Source organism: Castanea sativa, chromosome 4 (genome assembly GCF_040712315.1).
Source record: "Castanea sativa cultivar Marrone di Chiusa Pesio chromosome 4, ASM4071231v1".
Lineage (NCBI taxonomy): Eukaryota > Viridiplantae > Streptophyta > Magnoliopsida > Fagales > Fagaceae > Castanea > Castanea sativa.
Window position 1 is genome coordinate 49,026,552 of NC_134016.1, and position 21,855 is coordinate 49,048,406.

Sequence of the window (21,855 nt, forward strand, 5' to 3'; positions counted from 1 at the left end):
TAGAATTATAAATTAATTTTTTAGCTTAATCATTAAACCCTAGAGCATAACCGAATTATTTAAATTAATCTTCAAGTACAACTGATGATTAAAATCAATCAAGTGTTATTGTTGTGATATTGGCCGTTTGTGTCTATGTAGACCAATCGGTATTTTTTTGGTTTTATTCGCAGGTTAAAAGGATTAACCTGTGCAATTGGTCGGTTTACCCAATTTGATAATGGGTTAATATTGCATATTTGGTATTTTACACTAAACCATTCCAAATAATACTTTGGTTCTCAGTTTTCACGATTTAACTGATAGTTTGGTACGGTTTTTATAACTATGAATAAAAGTACATTCTTAACTAATGAGAAACTCAAATAAAACCCCAACATTTTGAAATGAAAAAAAATATCATTTACAATTGAAATTAATTCATTTCATGTTTTAGATTAAATTCTACAAATTTAAATAGCGGCAAAGCTAGCAAATTTTCAATATTCAAATTTTAGGAGGCTAAATTCATATTTTTATACACGCACATGTATGATATTGAAAATAAGTTGAAAATTTGGGGGGCCATGCAGGCCTTGTATGCTTCAACATGGTCCCGCCATCAAATTTAAAGACGTACAAACCACCATTTCAATTATAATTTTAAATAATGTGACATTTTTTACATTGTTAAATTAAATATGTGTTTAGATACTTCTTATTTTGTTGAAAACTGAAAATAATAAAAAAATAATTTTTTATTACTGTTTATTACTGTTCACTATTATTCATTAGCCTAAATACACGATTCATGTCACATGAACAGTGCATTAAGTACCGGTTAAAAAAAAAAAAAACCTGAAACGCAAACATCCAAAACGTGGACGTGATCCAAACAAACACTAAAAAAAATTGTTAAACGATGAAATGAGAGAGAATCTTTTTTGTTTTGTTTATAATACAACAAGCTTGCGCCTCGCACAAGAAAGAGAAGTGGGTATGCCGACATCCAAAACAACAGTGTATGCTAGCTATCAGACGCGTACATGTGATTACTCCTCAGCTGGGGCATAATTACAGTACTAATTATGACTTCCACATGCAAGCTTGAATGTGAAAACTGAAAACTCGAAAGAAGCAGCAAAAAAAGCAAGGAAGAAAGATAGCTAGCGTGCTCACCACATAAGATTTACCCACAATAATATTCAAGTAATGCTATCTGTTTAAGGTTTATCTGAACTGGTTCAAGCACCTTTTCGTGGTTGTTGATGGAGATAATCAGAGCAGGAAAAGCTACAAATGTTGACAAGCTAGCTAGAGTCTGTGGAAACTAGTCATGGGCCACTTTTTGTGTAACAATGATGGCTCTCCTAATGAGAGAGTTTGAGACCCCATATGCATGAAGAAAATCACTGATTGCTTTCCATCTAAAAGTAATAATATGGTGCACCTGCTTCTCATGCTGAAGCATGCAGGAACAATGTGTAGATGGCCCAGCTTGCTATGTAGGGTACACCTTAAACATGGCACAGTTTGATTGGCAGGACTAGGTCCTATCTTCGTGTGCACGTTAAGGTCGTTTCTACCATAATTTTCAACCACGTTATCAGTCTAGAAATAATGAGCTGCTTGTATAGGTTAAATCAACATGAAATGGTTCACGGGATTAGACCAGGGTTTTTCTTTTTCAATTCTTTTAGGCGAGGGATGGAGCCAGGGCCAAAGGATTGGGACCAAGCTTTGGATTATTCATTATTATTGTTATTATTTTGGACTTTCAAGAATAATTTTTTTTTGGGGTCAATTTAATACTTTATGACCTATTTGGGATTTTTGAATTGTTGAGATTTGTTATGGTTTTAATTTTTGGGACCATGTTCTTTGGCCCCTTGTTATTATGAGAGAGAGAGAGAGAGAGACTGTGAGAGAGATATGCTAGGCGTGGGCGGCGCTACATTATTTGCTGTTGGCTGCGTGCGGTGGCTACTTAGGTTTTTTTTAGCCGTGTAAATTTCTCTCTCCCTCTCTTCTCTTCTCTAGGTTTGCTGCTTAGGTTTTTTTCTTTTTTTTTTATTACTTTTCTGTGTCTTGCATGTGTTGCTAATGGGTAAGGCCTTAAATAAAAATGAGATTGCTACTAAGCAAGGTTGTTTGTTTAAGTAAAATAGGTTTATTGGGTTAGTATTGTTATTGGTCTAATTTTTTTAGCTAGTTAATTTTGTTTTAAATTTTAGATTTATAATTTTTTTATGACTTTTGAAAAGATCAATGATATTATTAAGGGGTGGTCAAGTGTAATTGTATTAAACCAAATTGCTAAAATTAAAACCTACATATATACTAGTATTTTTTTTAATTGGGGGTATTGCCCCCAATGTCCATGAATGGCTCCATCCCTGCTTCTAGCTAGGACACACATTTAACCACACGGTTTATCATGTACAACTTACACGTGTTAACTTATAATTAGATTATGCTAATTTTTGTTGTACACGCTAAGTTATACGTTGCTGTACATGCTCTAGTTGAAATCCTATTTTTAAAACATCATTTTAGCGGTGTGTCCTGTATGCACAATTTGTAACCATCATTACCCATTTGATTATATTATTTACACATGTATCCACTATTTGTATCCAATTGCCACTGAACACATGTACAACAGGTGTCTCTAGACTTTTTCTTTCATCATCTCAAAGAAATGTAGTTGTCCACAACCCATCATTTAAAACATAAATTATGTAGTGTTATATTCAAAAAAATACAAATTCAATTATAAAATGGACTTTCTAAGTGAGAATGAGAGCGTCATTTTCCCATTGGAATCCCTATACTTAGTTTCCATATATCGACTGAATTTAATACTTCTATTAAAAGGAAAAAATATTTTGACAAAACGTCTAGTAAACAAAGAAGAATAGTGAAAATAATATAGCGATCAGTTTCGATAAGTTAAGAATGTTCATTTCTAAGATTGGAATTTCAGACAAATTAAGATGTTTTTTACCTCAAGTTTCCGGGACAGGATCCAAGCAATTTAGAAAAATCATCAAATTCTATCCTTTAATGTTTTACAAGATATAGAATGGAACACTTGGAATCTCTTGAACCATATTAAAGCACTCTAAAAGCAGTCAAATCATTACCTATTTTTTGACATTCTTGTCACTAGAAAAGCAACTGAAATATCTTTATAATGTAACTTCTAATTATCTTAACCAATAAAAGTCTTCGCCGTATAAGTTTAAATCTTATCGTATCTATAAACCATATTATATCTAAATAAATAAATAAAATCGTTGTAATTCGTTGTAAAAATCCTATTCATTGGTAATAAATATAATATCTATGAGTTCTAGTAAATATCACCCTTATAATCATCAAAATTATCAAAATTAAGATATGATTTTAAGAAATAATAGAATATATTGAATTAAAGAGTATTATACATACATTGAAATGGACATGTAGGGTTGACAAAATTATGTGAGCCTGTTATATTCTTCTTGGAATATTGGTGGGTGGCGTACGTTTCAATCTCTTTGTTCTCTGTGTGAATATCGCAAAGCTGGGATCTTTGAGCAAGTTGTGATAGAAAATGATTGTGGGATCTAAATTTTTCTTTACTTGTGGGCTCTACCCTAATTTTAGAAAAATAGATTAGTGATGTAGAAAGAGAAAATTTTTTGGGATAAGAATTGAAAGTTACCAAACGCAAAATTAAGAAGCATATCCATTCATCAGCCCAAGTGGAAATTTTTTTGGGATAAGATTTGAAAGTTACCAAATGCAAAATTAAGAAGCATATCCATTCATCAGCCCAATTGGATTTATTATTATTGTTATTATTATTATTATTATTATTATATATAAAAAAAATTGATCTTTTTTTAATTTTAATTCTAGATTCTTTGTCTATTACAAATATCATATGTTTAGCATATTAAATCTCAATCTCAAAGCAAAATTAAGATTACAATGCTTTTTTATGCATCCAATTCCAAGGTGGAACATTTAACTTCTAGCCATTTCTTCAATTAACATGTTAAAAGTATACCGTTAAATGATTGAATTTACCATATTTCAATAATTTAAACTTTTAGAAAAATTGGTTATTTAACATAACCAATTCATTACTATTCATTATAAAATTAAGAATAAAAAATCTATAAAGATTCAACGAGTTTCACTATAATTAATGTTGTAAAAAAAAATAGAAAACGTAATAATAATAAGTCAAAACTTAAATAAAGTACTTATGTGCTGTTTCTTAAGTTTCCATTTTAAAATTCAGCCATGTAGTTATACTTAACTTAAAATACACTTTCATCCCATGAGCCACCTGACTGATTTTTTAAGAGGAGAACCTAATAATAATACAATAAACTTATAATTAGTCAACATTCAAATAATATCTTCTTGTTTCTTGTGCTATGAATGCGTGTATATATATTCACGTGTATATAATAACAATTGCAATTGGATCATATCTATGTGCCTTTTATTTGAAGGCAATGATTTTAAGTAGGCAAAGTTAGTTTGATCATGAGAATAAAAAAACAAAAAGGTAGTTCGATCATCATGAATGTAAGTAAGTAGGGTCATTGATATATCATGAAAAAATTAGTCATTAGCACAATTTGTACACCTGTTCTGTGCTTTTTTCCTTGCCCAGGTTGACTGCCCATCCTTGTCTTAGACTCACAGTAAAACTTTTTCAAAGGGATGTTTCAAACTTTCAATCCTTTCTCTCCTTTTATAATAAGCTTAGTGATGAGCCACCCACAAGTACTACAAGATATTATTATACTATAATTATTATCTTGCCAATTAAGGCATCTAAATATATGCCTCCAAGAGTCTTATCACTTGTGATTCATCTCTACCCTTCCCCAATAACAATTGTTTTCAATATTTATTTCACTTATACCATCTTAGATAAATATTAAGGAGTGAATGAGAATTAACTTCTAATATGTTCACAATCCACTTGAATGTTGTATTAAAGTGATAAAAATCTTTGAGTTTCGTATAGAAAAATGAATGAGATAATATAAAAGTTTATATGCTCATGGGTTGGACGTTGGGATGAGTTCTCTTATCTAAATAATAATATATTTTTATTTATATTTATATTTTTTGAGTCAATAAGTTTGTGCACGGCATTTTGTCTTGTCTTGGAGCCCTGCACATAATATATGTAAAAAAAAAAAGAAAAAAGAAAAAAAAAGAGTAGCATAAAATTCAAACCCTTTGATAATACTCTATATATTTCTTAGGAAATACATATAAAAACAATACTTTAGGTGTCTAAAGACTAATATTTATAATTTTTTTTTAATATTCCAGTTCACTTCGTTCTTATCATTTCTTATTCAGTCCACTTCGGTTCTATGCGGTCCATTCTGTTCACCTTGGTCCTATTCAGTCCATATTGGTCTTATTTGGTCCGTATCGGTCCTATTCAGTCCACTTTGGTCCACTTCAATACTATTTGGCCACAATCATCCTATACTTCTATTTAGTTTTACTCAGTCCACTTTGGTCTTATTCATTCCATTTAGTTCTATTCTGTCTATTCAGTCCATTCTTTCCACTTTAGGCTTATTCAGTCCACACTGATCTCATTAGGCCCTATTCAATCCTAATTGGTCTATTCGGTCCACTTTAATCTTATTCAGCCCTATTCCGTCCATTCAGTTTTATTCGGTCTTCTTCGATCTTATACAATCTCTACTTCTGTCCTATTCGGTCCATAATTTATTTTGAGCCCAATTATTGGTGGGCTCAAAATTTAATCCTAGCCTATAGCTACCAATACACTGGGCCTTAAAAAAAAAGCCCAAAAAATTAGAATATTCAGACAAGCTGAATATCAAACTCTCAAATTCATCAATAAGGCAAAAAGTGCGAAGAAGAAAACCAATTGAAAAGGCGAGACACAGTGATATATCTATCAGAGTTCTCAGATTCACACACCAATACAGAATTACAGATCGAAAAGCTCCATATAGAGAGAGAGAGAGAGAGAGAGAGAGAAGGAATGGAGGTAGAACTGAAAGAGATGCTGCACGATCTCGAATCGCTCAAGCAATCGCTTCCTGATCCTTCTCATCGCGCTTCAATCGATAAGGTATTTTTCCAAATTCATAGCTATGTGAGCGTTGATTCTTGTTAAATTTTGCGTTACCTAGCTTGAATTCTCCATTTTATACATGTATGTACGTATATGAGCATTGATGAATGTTGATTTTTGCGGACTTAGCTTGAATTCTGGATTTTGTTCATGTATTTTATGTATATGAGCGTTGTTGAATGTTAAAATTTGCAGACTTAGCTTGAATTCTAGATGTTATTCATGTGTTTTTGTATATGAGAGTTGATGAATGTTCAAATTTTTCGGATGGAGCTTGAATTCTGGATTTTTGTATATTCAGTTTGGACTAACTTGAATAAGATAGAATTGGTTTGAATTCGAATTTTGTACCTGGCTCTGTTTGATTTAAGAAATGTAAGCGATGATCGCTAATGATGGTACATTGGTACTATTAGTATTAGTTTGCGAACTGAAACATTATTTTAGTTCTCAAAAGAAAAATCTAATTATATTATATGATTTGGGCTGTGGAAAATGAGGCCTAAACTGTCAATGTAGATTCTTTTTTGGTTGCTGATAAAATAATGCAAAAGGAAATGTTGTAAATTTCGGATTTTAAAGAGCAAAGGGAGAGAATCAATATAGAGATTTACGTGGTTCAGCAGTGTGCCTACAATCGCAGGAGCGAGCCAAAAAAATCTTCACTATGAGAAGCTCCGCTCTGCTCGTTCTTGCCTGCGCATGAGGCCTCTAGAGTAGAGACTAGTGTTACTTTAGATTCAGAATATGAATCACTATGTCTAACAAGAAAGTAAAAGATTATTATTATTATTTTTTTAAGTATAATAGCTTGTGTTAATTAGGGAAAATTTGATTTTTTAAGGCTTTCTTGAGTTTCAAAAAGATGGAAAATTTGAAACTTGATATAATTTATTTTTGAACTCCAAAATTTATCCAGGCCTGAGTTGGCCCCAAAGTTTGAGCATGTAGTTCTATGAACAGTATTTTGTTATGAAGGAGAACCCTTTTTCTTAACACTTTTGTGATATTTTAAACCTTGGTTGTGATTTTCAATTTATTTTTGTTGTTGCTATGATTGCATAGTCCTGATTTCTTTATGTGTACTAACCCTTTTCAAAGAATATAACTCACAACTTACATTTTGTAGTTACGATTGCGAGTAGAACAGCTTACAAGTCTGGAAAAATCAGGACCTGCTCGGCGTTTAAAAGTCAAGGTATCTGTCTTCTGTATTGTAATATTATTGTGTTTTGTTATTGAGTTGTGCCTGATTACATTACTGACTCACAAACTAATTGCCGTGGCTGCAGGATATGAGTGCAGAGGTTGTAGATAGCAATCCTTATAGTAGGCTAATGGCTCTTCAGAGGATGGGAATTGTAGAGAACTATGAAAGAATACGAGAGTTCTCTGTTGCCATAGTTGTATGTACTTAGTCTCCTCTTTAATTTTTTCTTTTGTTGCTATAGAATGAATGTCTATTGACTAGAATACACCTTTTTATGATATGCATATGTTTGCACATGTGAATCGATTTGTGTGTATTTCCTAGGGAATAATTTTAGGCGTTATTTGGTTATTTAAAAAAATAATTGAGAATTGGGATTTTGAAAACCCAAAATCCCGCCATTACTTATGTTGGTTCAACTTAATACTGTTGGATTTTCTTGATCTACTTTACTGACTTACACCAAAAGAAAGGAAAGTTGCAAATCCTGTATGTATTTTTTCTGTTAGTATTTCAAACCGAATCCTCAAATTGTTATTGCAAAACACTCATACTTTTGCAGCAAAAGTATGAGGTACTTAATAGAACTAATCTTTGGCATGTTTTGAATGATAGATAGTGGCTTGCTTTTCTGTATTTGGGATGCCACTTTCTTAGAATTATGTGTGACATCAACAAAAACAGCAAAGCTTGTCTGAAAATTTAGGGTCGGCTATGGAATCTTGACAGATTTTGTTGGGTCAGCCACAGATTTATGTGTGACTTAAAAAGTCTTATTTCATTCAGATTTTTTATGAATAAAGCATACTAATATTCCATTAGAATGTTAGGAGCCCAACCTAACCATGTGGTATTGTAATTTGGTTGTAAAATTTAATATGGAGGTTATTTTCTAGCATGCATGCATATGAATTCAATCTAAATTACTGGTTTCATTTATCCTCGTTTAGTAATTGCAGTGTGGCCCTCTTGGAGATATTTTTTCCTTGTTATTTACTCTCATTGGCGGAAAGGTTTAGAGTGGCAACAACAAGCCTATGTCTGGTTCAGTCAAGTTGTTCCTGGGCTTCTTTCAGGAGTTCTCCAACTTATATACTTATTTAAAATATGTAATATGTACGTACCTTGCAATAATCAAGACATTTATTAGGGTTGCTCTGATTTTCTTTTATTTGTCATTATCTTGAGGTCACAGGGAATAGGTGGTGTAGGGAGTGTTGCAGCTGAGATGCTGACAAGGTGTGGTATAGGTCGCCTTTTGTTATATGATTATGACAAAGTGGAGTTAGCAAACATGAATAGGTTATTCTTTCGTCCAGAACAGGTATTTGTCCGCATAATTCTCATTATTGATTCCATGTTTTAAAATTTTATCATAGATTTTCTTCTTTTTGAAATTTTATGGTTCGAAAGTTAAGTGGCAATGATTTTAGATAATAGCATATACCTTTCCCTCTTTATTAACTGTTGCGAAGATGCTGCTTCAGTCTTCTCATTTGTTATACAGATCAGGAATAGTTATATTTCTCTAGCATAAGAAAGTTCTTAGTAAATGAGCATTTAATCCTGCTAATAATGGATGTAATGCAATTTGTCTTTTCAGGTTAATATGACAAAGACAGATGCTGCTGTACAGACCCTCTCAGACATAAATCCTGACGTTGTCCTTGAGGTAAACACTTCACAGGAGGTTGCCTTATGATTTAATTACATATGTGAAGTTGTTATCTAGAATTCTCTATCTACATTTTTTGAGAAATTGGTCTTTCTTTTTTTTTTTTTTGCTAGCATGTGATCCTTGAATTAACCTATGGACTTGACTATCTACTTACAAATAGGCCATCCTTAATCTGTCTAGTTTATAGAACCCCATAATTAAGGTTTTATTATGAAATCATGGGTGCATATGTAAGTTACATATGCACCTGGTGGATTTTAAACCTATGACTTTACCCTCCACCTTGCTCTTACAAAGTGTGGATGTCTCATTTGTGTTAGAGCTCATAGACTTCATTGTGACTCATGACGTGGAACTCATCTATTATCAACATAGGGAAAAACCAAAACAGATGCAACAACAACATTAAAGAACAGAAAAATAAAAAATACGGAATTAGCACCTAGGTTACGCATGCTTGTTGACTGGGGACTGAACAATCAAACTATAAGCAGCTCTTAATTTTTAATTCCAAGTCTATATCCCAAATTATAGTCTGACTTTATGAGTCGGCCATGTCCATGTCCATGTCCATGTCTGTGTTAAATCGAATAAATAGTAGTTCTTGTCATATTTTACAGTTAAAAAAGCTCCTTGTTTACAAGCCAGCAAAACCAAGAAATATGATTCGACATAAACATGTCACTTTTCTAACCCACTGCCTTGTTATGCGGTCTTTAATTTCTCATGTTCACTATTTTTATTTCATTTATAACTTCTTTATTGTTACATAAGACAAAGTAATAGAACTTACGTGGAAAGACTAGATCAAATTTTGGAGAAGTGAAGAGATGCAATTGCATTTATATATTTATGGTTACTCTTGTAGTTTGACATGGTTAAATCTCATTAATGTGTTTATTAGTGTTTCCCTTATGCTGATCAGTACATCCTGTGTTTAGAGCTATACAATGAACATCACCACAGTGCAAGGTTTTGAAACGTTTGTGTCAAGTTTGAAAAACAAGTCATTTCGCCCAAATAAAGAAGGAAGCGGAGTTGATCTGGTCTTAAGCTGCGTGGATAATTATGAAGCAAGGATGGCTGTTAATCAGGTAATCAGACTTTAACACTAGTTTCCTGTTATTGTTTGAAATTCATTGTTTCTCTCTCTCAATTTCATATCTAATTTTATGAATGGTTATACAGGCTTGCAATGAAATGAATCAGACATGGATGGAGTCAGGTAAGCTCAAGAGTTCCTCTATTTAATTTTTCCTTAGTGGCGAGCAGAACCCTTGAACTATATATTTATCAGTACATGCGTATGTTTTAACGTGAAAAGTTTTTATATGGGTCTATGTTATCCTTAAATTTCAATTCTCTCTAGCTGGCATTTTCCCCCGATTTAAATTTTATATGGTTGACAATTTGCTTGCCTGTGCTATTCATTGTTTAGTTCTGAACAAATTCAATATATGGATACTTACATGTGTATAGTATCAAAAGGTGTCTACTTTGTATTATACATGTAGACAAGCTTACCCACATCTATTAGATGTAAAAACTTTGTGTATTGACGTCATCAGCCATATTGAGTGGGGTGCATTTTAAAACCAAGGTCTATGCGCTATTGCAAGATTGCTAGTTTTGTATGTTTAGATGCACATTGATGTACTTTATAAGGAAATTTAAGACGTACATTTGTGCAGGTGTATCCGAGGATGCTGTTTCAGGTCATATTCAGTTGTTGATACCTGGTGAAACAGCCTGTTTTGCATGTGCACCTCCTTTGGTATGTTCTTTCATTTATGTAAATTTGGATGAGAGTGCACTTTTCTCAATTTTCTATCTATGATGTTGTTATGTAAAGTATTCCCATTTGAATGTGTATTTCTAAATTTCTAAGGATGGTTTTATATAGTAGGTGGCTTTGACATTAAAGGATTATATTCTTGATTCTTTATAAACATCTTCCTTTGTCTTACCTTTCAATATAAATAAAATTTGTTTCTTCTATGGATGGACACTTTTATAATGGAAGTGTGAAGGGGTTTGTGCTTTCCCTTTTTGTGGTTTAGGTTGTGGCATCTGGAATAGATGAACGGACACTGAAGCGTGAAGGTGTTTGTGCTGCATCTTTACCTACCACCATGGTAAAGTTTTTCTTTCCCACTATTTACCTATTAAAAGAGAATAAAATTCTTTTCTCACATTCTTTCAACTGCTCTTCTTGGGTATTTATTTCCCCTGTACTTCTTGAAGTAGAGATATTTTGTAATTTTTTAGTGGTTGACTGAGTTGTAAATATACTCTGCACCGTAGCATGCTTTGTGTACGTAACTATAATTACTGCTATATTTCGTTACTCAGCATGTTTTATTTGGTTTTGTAGGGAGTTGTTGCTGGGCTTCTTGTCCAGAACACACTTAAATTCTTGCTAAATTTTGGACAGGTTTCCCCATACTTGGTAAGTCTTACATTTGCTCTCTCTCATACACACACATACTCATAGGCATGTGATGTTGACTTGCATAGCTGAGGCAAGGTACTATAGGTTAAGGTCACTGCCTACTTTTGTTGGAAATCAGCAGTGATATACTGATCTCCTTTCTTGGTTTTGCTTTCCTCCAGGGATATAATTCTCTTAAAGACTACTTCCCGACCATGGAAATGAAGCCAAACCCTCAGTGTTCAAATGTAGCTTGTCTAGAACGACAGGTGATAAGATTAATATCTAGCTTTGGTTCACCAAAGTTCATCTCGTGAAATATACCAATGTCAGGTTATTAGCTTCCCTTCTGAGGAAATGATATGTTCTGTGCAGCAAGAGTACATTGTTGCAAAGCCAGCTAGGGATGCTGCACTTAAAGCAAAGATGGAAGCTGAAGCTTTGTTGGTTCCAGATTGCCCACTTCATGCTGACAATGAATGGAGCATAAGGTGCTTCTCTTGAAATTGGTTTCTATTTGGTCTTTGTTGTGGGTGAAAAAAGTTTAATAGTGCTTAAATGAGGAAAAAAAAAAGAAGAGAATTACTGGGTTACATGGATTTTAAAGTAAAAGGTTGATGCCTTAAAATGTGACTGTCAAGTTTCAACTCTTGATACTGACTATACTTGCCATCAAAGCATATTTGTAATTATTATCAGATGTCACGCATTAATAATGCTGAATTGCTGATTCCCTTTGTGAAGCATATGTTGAGTACCATGTATTTTTGAGTCTTAGCAGTCAAAGTTTATTGAAATCTTTTCTCTGTTGATTTTTCAGTGTTGTTGATGATAGTGGGGTGGATAGCATGGATGCAGCTAGTTCTGGTAATTGATCATTTTATGCTTTAACTTATTTACATAGCCTTGTGGTACAAATTTGCTTAAGTTGCTATTGAATATGGATTACATTAGTTCTTCACAAAGTTCTTGTTCAATGTGAATCAAGCTCCCACATAGATGACCCTTTCTATTGTGATTACATTCACTGATTGTTTGAGGGGCTGTGTTATGCATCTATGTCAGGAAAGCAGAGGCACCAAAATGGCATTGCTTTGCTTCACAGATTGTGTATTTGCATTTCACTAAATTGCTAAACACTCTTCACACGTTGGTCATTTGCTTTAAGAGACTTTGTCCCTTATGTGGGATTCCAGTCCCTTATGTAGTATATATCTTGCTGCTTCTATCCTTTTATTTCGCTTCTTTGCTCATCATCGTTTATTTTATCCTATTTAGCTATTCTTTCATTTACAGACAGGGAAAAGAGAGCCGCCCCAGGTGGGAGTTTAAAAGACCATATGCCTAGAAATTGTAACAGGATTTAGATATTTATGTCATGCTAGCAGCCAGCTAAACCATGCTTGCTTGTTTATGTCAATTATTTTCTCTGATGTGGCCTTTCACTTCAGATACTCTCCCAGAAGGTCTTGTCCGAGAGCTCCCAAGTGCAGACAAGTCTCAAGAACTGCCGACTTCTGAAGCTCCACTTACGTCTAATGATGACTTAGAAGATCTTAGGAGGCAACTTGAAGCTCTCAATTCTTGATACCCCCAACAGTTCCCCACCCACCATGCTAATTTCTTTACCAAGATAAAAGTATTTATTGACTCCATTTTTGTAACATGATTTGTGATTTTTTTTTTTGTTTGGAGAGAGGGGGTTGTTTGGGGTTACTTCCTCTCCTTTTGGGGAATTCATCTGTACAAGTTTAGATGTTATACAACTTCAAATCAAGCATCAGATCCTTTGAATTAAGAAACAGGATAGAGACTTTAACATGATAAATGGGTTTCCCTTTTGCACTACTGCAGTGGATTCTGTTTTTCCTCTCTTTTTTGAGGGGAGGGTGGGGAAACAACGAGAGTAGCTGATGATAAATCGAGTGCAGCACTGTCTATTCTATTATTCAACCAGAAGGAAAAACAAAAAGTGCAGCGCAATTTATTTCTGCATTGGGCTATTATAATTCCATCAACTTTACCAAAGATAAAAAAAAAAACTGGCTTCATTCTGTGACTGCAGGCCGCCCAATAATCCCATGCCTATTATAACCCCTTCCTGTTTGTTTAGAATATATATATATATATATACACACACACACTCGCACACAAAAGGTTTTTGGCTATTTTGAAAATCGTTTGTTTAGAAGATATAAGTATTTTGATGTTCTCCCTATTTGCTACTATAACTCCTACGCAGTCATTATGTTTCAAGATAGTACTTGAACACCCAGGATATGCAAGAAAGCCACTAATAATGATAATCAGAACAGTTGAAAACGAGGAGCTAATATGATACAATATTGCTTAAGTGAGCAACAAACTTAAATGTTCAGATTACTAGGAACATGCAATACAAGTAACATCGGGTTTGATCGGAAATGTGAAATCTAGGGCTCCTCAAACTTGATTAAAATTTGATTCATGTGTGGCTGATGTTTCCTTACCTGCAATTTGCAAAGAGGTCTCGTATTAAAATGTTAGTTGGAAAAGTTTAACTCCCTCCAAGCTATTCAACATATTTAGGCATCACACACATGGACATCCAACGCACATAACATTTTACCATAATTGAATCAATGAGGTTATTCTTAAGCCAAAACAAGTGCAATCTTTGTCTTATCAAGTTCAGTATAACTTCCAATCACTATTAAATTCAGAATTCGGTGAGACCTGTACAAGAAAAGAGGAAGGCTTACTTTTACACCAGCCATTGAGAGTAGTTTGTGAGATGCAATATATGCAATGTTGGAATCACTGAGCCTCTTCTCTACAAAATATATAACTTCAGACACACCTGACTGCAAGACAGAAGATGAATTAGATTTATTAAGCAGCTAACTACAAAAAGTATGTGCAGATGAGAAGGGAACAAATGCACAAAGTCAATATTTTGTTACTAATTCTGGATAAAGTCTTTAAGGATCCTATCAAAAACCCCAATAGGACTCTACAAACTGCAAAGGTAGTTTCCGGATTCAAAATATTACACTGCAATAGCCAATATGAAAGGCATTTTGAATCTGTCACATTACTAGCTTGTTACTAGGTAGTTACTAGTAACTTTAAATATCACTCTTCTTATCAGGTAAGTATGTTCAAATGGTCAACAGTAGTTGTTTATGTGAGACTTGTGAGTTGCTAACCTGACACTAGCAGTCGATAATAGATTTTATCTAAATTTGTTGTGGTCTCTCCAGTCTGGATTTCAGTTTGAGTGCAACTGCTATTTTTTGAGTAAATGGTGCACATCAAAGGTTCGTGTGATTTATCAAAGAGGACTTAATCCTATAGTTTGTATCATGTCTTGCAGATAAGGTACAACCTGTGCATAAACTAGGTGAGAGAATGGAAGAGTTCATGCTTTAGCAAAAAAAGGGGTTTTAGTTGGACCTCAACTTCCGTTCCCTGACAAGAAAAGGGATGAACAAAGCATTCACACAGCAAGCCCCTTAACCATGGACCAAATTCTTGAGGGAAATATTAGCATTACTGAATGAGGGAATTTAAAACCTCAAATAGTTATACTTATGATACCTTTGTATATATAGAAAAAGGACAGAAAAACCATACCTGAATGATTATTTTGGCACATTCATTGCAAGGGAACATGGTCACATAAAGCTTCTGCAAAGACAAAAAAAATAAGGGGCCACTTTCACTAAAGTACTAGGATCATTGGGGGGTAAGAAAAAAAAAAGCAAGTATTATTGCCAATTACTTACATTTTTAAAGATATTTACATGAGAATGAGAGAGATGATGAAAAAAAGAAGAATTCAAAGAAATTAATAGAGGGGACAATGAGTGAAACTAAAATATGAAATGCCTGAAACAAACCTGCCCGGCGGCAGAAGCGTGATTTGTGTTTAGGATGGCATTGACTTCAGCATGACAAACATAACTGCGATAGACAATTTAAGGGGCTGAAAAAAAATCCAAGCTAAGATATAGAATAACTTGGTAAAGATTTTAACTTAATACAAAGCATTTGCTGATACAATCCCATGGTCTTATGAGATCATAATACTTACGGATACTTTGTCTCTAATGGATCCCCGCTTTTGGATTTCTGGAACATTAGAGGGCAGATATTACTACTAGCTACTACTTGACAATAAGAGGAATTTATTCATTATAAAATGCTAACCTTTGCCCAAGGAAGCTTATCATCAGAACAGCCTCTAGGAAATCCATTATAGCCAATCCCTGAACAAACAATAGAGAACACACAACCCTTATACAACATGCGGTACATGACTTTCACTGTATTTTCAAACTCACAAATAGCAGAACCCATATGACAAAATGGATAGTGTGATGGTTCCATGTAAGTTTACTAAAGGGTTATATCATTCACTACAATCATTGCTGTGTGTTTTTAAAATGATCCCACTTTTTTTTTACTCTTTTTCTTCTGGGACCTTTTAGAAGTCTCTCATTCATAGGAAATATAAACAAGGCACACCATGTTAGATAAGATCTTAAGCTAGAACACTTCAAATGCCATCTTGAACTTACCGAGAATTATACCATTTTGACTCACTAAGCATGCACCAACCTGGATCACCAAATATATAAACCTGATATTAGACCAAGTAAACTAGCAAAAAACACCAACATCAGATGCAAAATCATGCATTTCAATTCAAAACATAATAAAATTTTAGGAGTAAATTACACTAACTTCCCTTCACATTAAAGAAATAGCAAAAACCTCCTCTATTTTAGAAAATGGCACTTAGCCTCCTGATGTTACTACTTTTATTTTAATATTTTCCAATCTTTCTTATCGTATAGTATATAACCAGCCTGAATAGTATGCACTATTTTGAAGTTATTTCGAATAAAAATTAATTTAAACAATACATATATTTGAACTCAATTCATTCTTTTTTTTATGACATAAGAGAACTTTATTCAGATTAGTTGCATGTAACAAAACATACTGTACGAGTATATAAATCAAAAACTTAAGTGGGTCTTTGATATTTCCCCGAAACCTCAAGCAAGGTTAGTGTAATCTACTCAAATGTCTCCTCAAGTACTTCATTTGTTTCACAAAATTGAATAAAGATAATTAATTTACTATACTCTTTTTAATTACAAAATAAGCACAGAGCTAACTAATAAGAGATTTAAATGTATGACCTGCCTATTGGGGTCTTTGGATCTTTCAGCTGATAAAAATGCAATTGCCATAAAATAATCATCCCATGATAAATATCTGAACCCAACAAATTCAAACCCACAATGAAACAAAAAATTAGCCAATACCCAAAACAATGAATAAGTGATTAAAAAATAATAATAAATAAAAACTGACTCTTTGCGTTTGGAGGGATCAAATGGGTTGGGAGGAGAGCAATTGGCGGAAACGACGCCGTTGTGAGTTTTGGAAAAGTGCTTCTTTTTAGGGTTTAGGAAGAAACGGAGAGCAAAAGCAGAGGCTAAAGCGCCGAACACGGTGGCCGTAGAGACCAGAGCGATCTCCCGAGAGTTCATTGAGTTCGAATTGAATAGTAGAAAGACTTCGTTTTGGGAGATCAAAATTTTTTGCTTTAGGTTGAGCTTTTTTTCTGCTTCTGTGTTTGGCTTCTAAGAAAAAGTAGCGGGAAAATAAAATAGAAAATGCGCGCCAATAAACCCTAAAAGTTAAATAATTTTTTTTTGTGATTTAAAATTTTGGAAGGAAAATAGTAAAAAGGGAAAGTGTGGAGAGTGGGATTTGAACCCACGCCCTTTCGGACCAGAACCTTAATCTGGCGCCTTAGACCAACTCGGCCATCTCCACGAGGTTGGCGGGTTTTTTTTCAAAATAAATTATATCTATGTCTGAATATTAATTAAAGTAAAGAAAAAGTATAAACCATAATATTTTTCGCAACTTCTTAGAGTATGTCTAGATACTACTTATTTTACTGAAACTAAAAATTTATTGTTGAAAATACCGTAGATAAAAGTAAAAATGAATTGAAATAGTATAACGGGGCCCATGAATTGTACCAAAAAGTGCAGTAAAACCCATAAATAGTAGCAAAAATAAGCTGAATAGTAAAATAATTTTAATTTTTCATTGGTATCCAAACACACACTAAGTGTGCATTTGGATAACGCTTATTTTGCTGAAAACTAAAAACATTGTAGCAAAATAATTTTTAAATGTGTGAATAGTGCTGTGAAACTCATTTTTAATGAAAAAGTTGTTAAAAAAAATAGGTTTGTGGGTCCCGTGAACAGTGCACGGGACCCACTTAACAGTACCATTCCAGTGCAAATTTGATTGTCAACGAGGTGGTGGGTTCCGTGCATAGTGCACGGGACCTACTGGCAAGCCTGTGTTCATGTGCTTCTCAATTAAAAAAAAAAAGGCGTGAAATGCTAGAAATGCAAACATAGGATAGAATAATTTCTATCCAAACGCTACCTTAGTATGCATTTGGATGTGGATTAAAATTATAAATTATTTCACTATTCAACTTATTTTTACTCCTATTTATAGGTCTCACTGCACTTTTTGGCACTATTCATGGGTCTTACTGTATTATTTCAACTAATTTTTATCTTTATCTACAATACTTTCAGCAATAAGTTTCAATTTTAGCAAAATAAGCGGTATTCAAACAAACCCTTAATATGACAGAGTGTGAGTGGTGCAGAAAAAATGGTGTGTCTATGTGAAAGTGATAGGCAACCAACTACAAAAAAATATTTTGTATCAAATAATAAAACGTCATCCGCATCAAAACCCAATAAATGAGATACATGTGTGTAAAAATAACTACCCACTAACACATGTCTTTCATTTGTTAGTGAGTTATTTATTTTTTGCTGACATGTCTTACACTTATTGGATTTTGATACCACTAAAATGGTATTATTTGATACTAAATACCTTCTCCTTAACTATAGTCTACCACGTAAAATAGCTGTGGTAAAAGTTGTTTTTTTTTTTTTTATAGTATAATTATTCTAAAATAAATCATGACATATCTTTATAGAGAAATGCTACATCACAAAATTTTTGATAAATCATACTCCTTCCGTTTTAATTTGTTTGTCCTGTTTGAAAAGTCAAACTTTTTAGAGGAACATCATTTATTGTCTTGTATGCCTTATAAAAATGTATAAGCTTACAAAGTTACCCTTAAATAAATTTATCAATTTTTTTTTTAAAAAAATAGTTATTCTTAATGAGGCAACTAAAAATGTGCTCCAATTAGATTAATTTTTTAAATATTTGTTTGTTTTGTTTTCAAATCGTTTTGAAAATAAAGTAGGGGTATAATAGGAATATTAGTAAATTAAATAATTTTATTTTTAGAAACAGGACAATATTTTGAGACATCCTAAAATGGAATAGAGGACAAACAAATTGTGACGGAGGGAGTATGTGGTAAGTTGTTATTGGTTCTAATTTGTGGCTTGTTTGGCTCTGTTGTTTAAACAACACAAAACGTATTCCCATAACACTTAAATAACGTTACTAGAACAACATTATCAAACGGGCCATTGAACTTATAACTGATAACAACCTATTACTAAGGATTTGTTGTGAAAGTATTGTGAAGTAAGAATGTTGTGAATGTAGTATTTCTCATATTTATATGGACTAAGTTTAGCTACAAAGTATAAACTTGGTTGTAGCTTAACACTCTATTTGTTTCGGCGATAATATTTTCTAGAAAATTAGTAATTTTTCAAAAATTATTTTCTATAAATCTATTTCATTTTCCTAGGTTTAATAGCAACTCTAAAGGAGTTGAAAAACAATCTATTGGGTTATACTTTCTTCTTATATCCTCCATGCTTGCAAAATTTTCCGAAGATCAAAGATTAATAGTTATGTCATCTATCGGTTGTTTAAATTGCAAGTTTTTGTAGTATTAAATTATGCATAAAAAATAGGTTTATAGATCATGTAGTAAATAGCATCTAATTAACACAAAATTTAACACGTGTGTTAAGAACGTAAAAAATATACAATTCAACGGTTAGATCTTTCTAAAATATGTAACAATATTAATTTTTTTAAAGGAAGTTATAGCCTTAGACTATAACTAAGTTTGTAGCAAAATTTTGTCCTTTGTATATTATTATATTTTGTTTCTTATAGTGATTATGAACAAAGAGAATAAAAAAAAAAAATGGTGCGTGTATCAACATTAGTCACATGTTACTTATCATGTCTTAATAAAGTATTAGTCACATTTGGTGTTATATGCTAATTGTTAGGCACTAAACACATGCCATTGTGATGTCCTAGCCACTCTTTTAAACTCCTTTAGCTAGTCGCACTAATGCAGCTGTATGTCCTTAGTCCTAACTCCTAACCTTTTAATTTTTTTTGTTTAACAGGCCCACATATATATATATAAAATAAATTATGGAAAAAGTGATAATCATCAAAACATGCAAAAAATGCACTGACTTCTCTATTAAAATCCTCTAAACAGTTCTTATTCTGAATCTAAGCAATATCTATTAAATCCATCTAGCAGTTACATGATAAGCTAATTACTAATTTAAATCTAATTTTTAATGTGATTAGCCAATTGACATATCCTTGGATGCATAATTATAATAGCAACAAGCACCAAAATAATATTCATAATAAAAAAAACAAGCACCAAAATACAACAAAGTGTTTACTAAGAGAAAAGCCCCAAAATCAAGCAAATGACAATTTATTGCCTATTCCACCAACCAATATCACTATCAAGGATAATCAAAATAAATGTCACTTACAAACCCTTCAAGCTATGTAAATGAAACTGTATTCGAGCTCTTTGCTCCTACTTGCAACTAAATGCACCAATCTTTTCTCCTGGCTAATTACTAGTTTCGCAAATTGAGCCACCAACCACTAGACCAAGTCTCCTTAGACACGTTAAAACATTTTGAAGAATTAGGGATTGCTCCAATGTTTCTCAACACCAAACAGCAACAAAAAACACTCAAGGTTTTTGTGTGTGTAAGATTTTAATATCCTCTCAAAGGATTTGGAAATTGGTGATAGTGAAGGTAGAGAGAACAAATGAGTTTTTGCTCTAGAGTAAAGGGCTGTTCTCTAGCTCTTCAATATGAGATTTGGGTGCAGAATCTCAAGGATTTGAGGGTTAAATAAGAGGGCTAAGTATATGGGTATATTAGAGAGTGATGTAACAAATTTCTCTCAGGTTTGCAATCAGCTTGCTAGACCAAGAGAGGGGCAAGTATCGTGCGAGATTGCAGGTTAAATATTTTTCAAAAATTGTACTTTGCCTTACATGCAAATTTCACTAGACCGAGATTTTCACTATAACTTTAACTTCAGTTCTTCACCTCTCAACCAAGTACAATGTAACCCACAAATGTGTAAATTACAATGAAAATACTAACAAGAAAAAAAAACATGAAAATTTGACACAAAATATATATGCTAAAATTAAGATCCTAACAATAAGAAACTTGATAAGATAATTCAATAAGTAAGCAACGTTTAAGAGCATTCACAATGGTGAAGGTAAAGTTTTTAGTGTTTAGCATTTCAAAAAGTCACTTTGTCTATTTCATAACTCACCCTACATTAATTCTCTTATTTTTCACATCTAAGCCAAATGCTGTTCATTTATTTATTAATTTCTTTCTCACTTCCTTTTTGCCACAAAAACCCCCCATAAACCCACCCACTCAAATGGCCACAAAAACCCAACAAACCCACACAATTGGCCACACAAACTCACCACCACCAGCCACTGCCACCACTACCACTATGCACAAAACGACATTAAACCCAACAGCTTACAACCGGCCACAAAATCTTATCAAAACCACACCTACAACCGACCACAAAACCCATCACCATCACCACCGCACCCACAATCGGCCACAAAACCCACCACCACCACAAAAGAGAGCGAAGAGAGAAAAAAAGATTTGAGTATGAGGAGAAGAATAGAGAAAAAAAAAGATAGAAGAAAGAGAGAGAAATGACTGGAGTTAAAGAGAGAGAGAAATAGAAGATGAGAGAGAATTGGAATAAAATATTTTTTTTATTAACTTTGTAGCTACATTAAGCTGTCATTTTTAGTAGTTTACTGTAACTTGAGTGTTAAGATTTTTAGCTTTAGCACCATCAATGCAACAAGCATTTTGTTGTTTGTGGTGCTAAAAATAATTTTTTTAGCAATTTAAGAGCATCATTGTAAATGCTCGAAATAATTGAATAGCACATCAACTTATTAAAATTGTCTAAGTAATCCTGGTTTAATTTGTATAATTTACAAGGGATTGTGATGCATGGGTAGATCCCAATTATATATTTTGTGATCCTAGGACGTTATGAATTGTGATCATCTCATGTACATCACAATCTACATTGCTGAAGAGCAATAGTAG

General features: G+C 33.1%; 2 protein-coding genes and 1 non-coding gene across 3 annotated transcripts; 1 reads left to right on the forward strand and 2 right to left on the reverse strand.

The window, feature by feature from the left end:
- The first annotated feature begins 5,890 nt into the window (after positions 1–5,890).
- LOC142632074 (ubiquitin-like modifier-activating enzyme 5) lies at positions 5,891–13,262 on the forward strand. The gene is made up of 14 exons (XM_075806496.1): positions 5,891–6,112; positions 7,245–7,313; positions 7,408–7,521; positions 8,521–8,649; positions 8,929–8,997; positions 9,945–10,097; positions 10,192–10,228; positions 10,695–10,777; positions 11,064–11,138; positions 11,378–11,452; positions 11,617–11,703; positions 11,810–11,925; positions 12,255–12,301; positions 12,886–13,262. The coding sequence occupies exons 1-14, from the start codon at positions 6,023–6,025 to the stop codon at positions 13,020–13,022; spliced, it is 1,281 nt and encodes a 426-aa protein (XP_075662611.1). The 5' UTR covers positions 5,891–6,022; the 3' UTR covers positions 13,023–13,262.
- Positions 13,263–13,715: 453 nt separating this feature from the next.
- LOC142631922 (uncharacterized) lies at positions 13,716–17,187 on the reverse strand. Its single transcript, XM_075806280.1, has 9 exons — positions 16,802–17,187; positions 16,627–16,702; positions 15,997–16,036; positions 15,626–15,684; positions 15,510–15,547; positions 15,316–15,379; positions 15,050–15,103; positions 14,176–14,277; positions 13,716–13,923 (listed from the first exon to the last, which is right to left on the reverse strand). Exons 1-9 carry the CDS (start codon positions 16,978–16,980, stop codon positions 13,867–13,869), a joined length of 669 nt encoding a protein of 222 aa, XP_075662395.1. The 5' UTR covers positions 16,981–17,187; the 3' UTR covers positions 13,716–13,866.
- Position 17,188: 1 nt separating this feature from the next.
- On the reverse strand, positions 17,189–17,269 carry TRNAL-AAG (transfer RNA leucine (anticodon AAG)). The gene has a single exon. It is a non-coding gene; the product is annotated as a tRNA-Leu (tRNA).
- Positions 17,270–21,855: the final 4,586 nt, after the last annotated feature.